This window comes from Octopus bimaculoides, chromosome 22, assembly GCF_001194135.2.
Source record: "Octopus bimaculoides isolate UCB-OBI-ISO-001 chromosome 22, ASM119413v2, whole genome shotgun sequence".
Lineage (NCBI taxonomy): Eukaryota > Metazoa > Mollusca > Cephalopoda > Octopoda > Octopodidae > Octopus > Octopus bimaculoides.
In genome coordinates, this window is record NC_069002.1 from 16427665 (window position 1) to 16432857 (window position 5193).

Consider the following 5193-nt stretch of genomic DNA (forward strand, 5'->3'; position numbering starts at 1 on the left):
CCAATCAACGGAACAGCCTGCTCGTGAAATTAACGTGCAAGTGGCTGAGCACTCCACAGACACGTGTACCCTTAATGTAGTTCTCGGGGATATTCAGCGTGACACAGTGTGACAAGGCTGACCCTTTGAATTACAGGCACAACAGAAACAGGAAGTAAGAGTGAGAGAAAGTTGTGGTGGAAGAGTACAGCAGGGTTCGCCACCATCTCCTGCCGGAGCCTTGTGGAGTTTTAGGTGTTTTCGCTCAATAAACACTCACAACGCCCGGTCTGGGAATCGAAACCGCGATCCTATGACCGCGAATCTGCTGCCCTAACTACTGGGCCATTGCGCCTCCACTTTGAAATGATTAAACAAGAAAGATTTGAACCGTTTAGCATTTAAACTACACGTCGTATACCTCTGTTTCTAACTCCTGTCTCTACTACGCAGCTAATGTTCTATGAACAGAACTAAGGAACTGAAGTGTTAGATTCTTTGATATGCAAATAGCTCATTGAATTATAATTTATCAAAAACTGTTGACCAAAAAAAAAAACAATTGAGATCACAGTTGATTGAATTTCATTAATTGCAACAAATTTTAAAGTAATTTCTTTCTAGGAGAAAAAGTTATAGTGCCTCGTTTTATTAGAATAATTCTTTATGCTCTAAAACCTTTTTAAAAACCAGTTAATTCAAGAATTCACAAATACAGCTTCACTATTTCATGTTTCGTTGGGTTTAAACTTGAAATGATAACGATTATAATTGTGTTGAAGTGTTAATTACAGTAAAAACATTAACGCTGCCCCTTCCCTCAAAAATTGAATAACTGTAGATTTTGTAGAAGTTATGACATAAGAACATAATTTAAACTGCATTGAAAATATTAACATTTCCCGTCCCTCTTTGAATATTTGCAGATTTGTAGCAGTTATTCTTGGCACTTCGTTGCTTACGACGACGAGGGTTCCAGTTGATCCGATCAACGGAACAGCCTGCTCGTGAAATTAACGTGCAAGTGGCTGAGCACTCCACAGACACGTGTACCCTTAGCGTAGTTCACGGGCAGATTCAGCGTGACACAGAGTGTGACAAGGTTGGCCCTTCGAATTCCAGGCACAATAGCAGTTATTATATAGGATATAAGGGACATGAACTCTTAACATTCTGTAAAACAAGAGCCTGCAACTTTCTGATGATGTTGCACTTCCTGAAATTGCAGAAATCATACCAATCAAGTGTGTATGTGTGTGTTTGCATGTGTGTGCATATGCCTGTGTTTGTATGTCAGCTGCTGGTTCTCAAAAGTGAAAGTAAATTAACTAATGATTTTCTCATTTTTTTTTTTTCCTCTTTTAACAGAATTCTTTCCATGTTTACAATGTCAACAACTGTACTTTGACAGAAGCCAAAGTTGTTGAGGAATCGGGCACTGTCAGAGATCTGGCTTTTTCACCTGATGGCCAATACTTGGCCACAGGTAATGATTCAAGATATGTTATCGCTTATAGCCTTTCTAATTACTCTGTAAGTATGTTTTTCCCATTGTTTTCATTGAATGTCGTAGTTATTGTATAGCCCTAGGCCTACCTTAATCGAGCAAGTCTATAGTATGTAGACTCTTCACTGAAGAATGATATGAAACAATAATAATGATATGATGCAATAACCCTAACTCCCAGAGATTTTGTAATTCTGTCTTCTTAATAACAGTGACATATGGTGGTTCTTGTATTGGGTGCGCTGCCACACCAAATTCTACCAAATTTCAAGCAGGGGTATAACAAAAGTTTTCCCTTAAACTTTGTGATTAAATTAATGAGTAATATCTTTAATGAATTTGCCATTTTCAATGGGTGCGCAGTGCACCCCTAGCACACTTGGAATATATGTCCCTGCTTAATAACCACACGCTACATTCTGACATACACTGGTTAATTCAAATGTGGCATATCTGCATATGAGTTACTGTCTCCATTGTCCTGTGTCTGTCTGTAAGGAACTAAAGTGTTAGATTCTTTGATATGCAAATAGCTAATTGAAGTAGAGCTATGATCCAAGATATTCCAGCCATAACTCCCTTGTCTTAATGTTCTAGTGTTGTCTAACTTGTAAACATTTAGCCATCACAATTCTGATTTTGTATGTCCAGCATTTAGTGCATTTATATGAATTTCTAGAGTTTTATATTTAGTTGTAGTTGGAAGGGCAATTCTTGTAACACATTTTGCGAGTCATCTCAGACTTAGAAATTGGTATTGTAATGTCCAACCTGAACATCTGCTGGTAAATAGTGAAACGGGGGAGACTGAATTGGTGGCATGTTAGGTCTAACACTCTATGTTTCTTCTAACAACTTGCTGAATTGTGAAAATAGATACCAGTAATACTCGGGATTGGGGTGGGGGGTTGGATTCTAATCAACTGCTACCTTCTTCCAAATGGAAAAATAATTATAATGGTTTGTGTCTTTCTTTCAGGTGAAATATCGCTCTACTGTTCACTCAGTGAAAGTAAATTCTGTGGCATGGTCTCCAGACAGCACCCATCTGGCTTCTGCTGGTGTTGATGGCAACGTCGTTGTACATAATATCGAGGATACATTTTCCTCATTGAATATCAAAGGTTTGTTGACTTGTGATTATTTTCAGAGTGGGGGGGACACCAAGAAAGTGAGGAGGGGGGGAGAGACACCGAGAGAGAGAGAGAGAGAGAGACAGGTGGGGAGTAGATGGGGGAGAATATGAAAAAATTGTTGTTGTCTTTTACAGTTGTTGTTTAGTCCCTCGTCTGGCTTGAATGAACAGGCCCATTGTGGATGCCATTCAAATCACAACTTTCCAGTTTTTTTTTTTCTCCATAGGTATAGTCCACCTTGGACCACATCCAATGTGTCTTAAAGACATTATTTCATAAGGTGTATACAGTGTAATTAATTTAGAGAAATAATAACTATGGAAAAATTTGATGATATTTGAAATCATTCATGATTGTCAACATCCTAATTACCTTCATTAATTTAGGTTTTAAATCCCTGCAAACAGCACAATTAAATAAATTAAGTAAACTCCTGTTTCTTTGACTGTCCCCTTTAAAAGGTTTGTTTATTTTTAAAAACTTGTCACTGACAAAAGGAAGATGTCAGGTTGTTTCTATGAAGTAAATCAGGTTTATTAATGGTTTCTGGTTTAGATGTGATGTCAAACATGGTTTTAATAATAAACAAATTGTGTGTAGAAATTAAATTAAATTTAGAAAACTTCCATTACAAATATCAGAAATACAAGGAAAAAATGTCAAAAATAAAGTAACAATTAAGTTATTATTAAAACATAATTCTAAAATAGTGAAATCTTACCAACTTTAATAATTAAATCTAATTTGTTGTTATTTACCATATTTAATTATTATTAATTACATTACTTGCTTGTATTGAGGATATTGAGGATCGACTAGGATCTTTGTTATTGCTTAATTGCAAATGGAACATGTTGATGAAATGGTGGGAAATATGGTAGGTTAATTGTGCCCTTGATGGGGGTGGGGGTGGAATACAACCAGTTAAATTATTGTTGGAATTTACAGAAAGACAAAGACAGGTGTATAAACAACAAACAGGTGTCTTAGTTTAACAGTCTGGACGGTGAGAAAGTCTTACATTTCGAGTCTACGCTCTTCAGCAGAAAGGAACTCGAGAAAATAAACAAAGAGAGAATAAAAAAAGCTTTAGGGGCTTGCGGTCAATCATGGCGGCTGTTAAATTATTGGTTCAATATAAATCATAACTAACAAATGAAAAATTTAAATTGTGTTGCAATGGTGGCTTTGGTGGTGCAGTATCGTCATCATCATCATCATCATTTAATGTCCGTCTTCCATGCTGGCATGGGTTGGATGATTTGACAGGAGCCTGCCAGGTAGAAGACTCCATCAGGTTACTGTGTTTTTGTATGGTTTTTACGGCTGGATGCCCTTCCTAACACCGGCCGCCCTGCAGAGTGAACTGAGTGCTTTTTACGTGGAGCTGGTAAATGAAGATATATTTTGTTGGCTGTGTGAATAATAACTGAAGTTCATTTGTGGAAAGTTAATACAGAAATATTTCTTGCCAGACATAAAAATATTAGCTGTTTGTTATTTACAACAATGAACAACAATAATGTTTGCTGACTGGGAGAGAGACAAACTGCACTGAAGTTACAGAAATCTCTCTCTATAACATGTGGTGGGCCCCAAAATATACAAAGTCAACAGTGCAAATCTCCATAGGGACAGAGGCCCTTGGTTGTCTGCTGGTAAGAATAGAGGTACATGCTACTCACCTACCTTCCTATTTTGCAATTGAGCAGCAAAACAACCTTTTTCACCATACAACAAAGAACATTTTAGAAAACCTCATGTCACTGCTTTGTTCTGATTGGTCAATTGATAGACCAATCACATGAAACTATAGAAGTTCACTCATGGTGTCTGATCATTTATCGAGTGGTTGAGGTTTCAAGTCACTGCTACAATTGTTTTAGGATTTGTGAAGATTTCCCAAACTGTGAAATGTTAAACAAGATCTTACTTGACTTTTTTCTAGTTCAGCATTTATCTCATTACAATAAAAAACAAATCTCACATGGTAAATCTTTATTGTTAAGTCTTGTTAATGCAGCTTCAATAATTATCTTTTTTCTTCTTCTTTCTCTGTATTAACAGGTGCACATCGACTTAGCCAGGTAAACCGTGTCATCTGGCTGGACAGCAATGTTGTATTATCAGCTGGACAAGACAGTAACCTGAAACAATGGGCCATCACTTATTAAACTTGTCAACCCCCAAAAGCAACTCAGATATTAAGCCATGCTGTCTTCTTCTCTATCCAACTGCTCCTCTTGCCTCTTTCATTTTCCTTCTTCCTCTTCTTGCCTCTTTCTCTTCCTTCCTTCTCTTCTTCCTCTTACATATACACTGCTGTTTATAATTGCTGTCTTTTTAAGTTAAACAATAATCCTCAATATATTGTATTCATGAGAAAAATGGTAAATATTTTTTTTTTTTTCCCCCTATTATTTTAATTTCCCTATTTTCGTTTTCAGTTTCTGATATTTTTATAAAAATTGCTGATTCCACTCCTGGAACTTCTAATAGATATGGCGCTGATCATGGCTGGTTCATTTTTTGCTAGAGCAACACATAACTATATATATTTGTGCCTACTTT

The 5193-nt window shown here is 36.6% G+C and overlaps 1 protein-coding gene across 1 annotated transcript in view; it reads left to right on the plus strand.

The window, feature by feature from the left end:
• Positions 1–5187, plus strand: part of LOC106872176 (actin-interacting protein 1) — a 51917-nt gene extending 46730 nt beyond the window's left edge. Inside the window, exons 14-16 of the mRNA XM_052975649.1 lie at positions 1348–1512; positions 2466–2610; positions 4690–5187. Of these exons, the coding sequence (XP_052831609.1) occupies positions 1348–1512; positions 2466–2610; positions 4690–4796 (417 nt within the window). The 3' untranslated portion in view covers positions 4797–5187. The remainder of the gene's footprint in view (positions 1–1347; positions 1513–2465; positions 2611–4689) is intronic.
• The last annotated feature ends 6 nt before the right edge of the window (positions 5188–5193 follow it).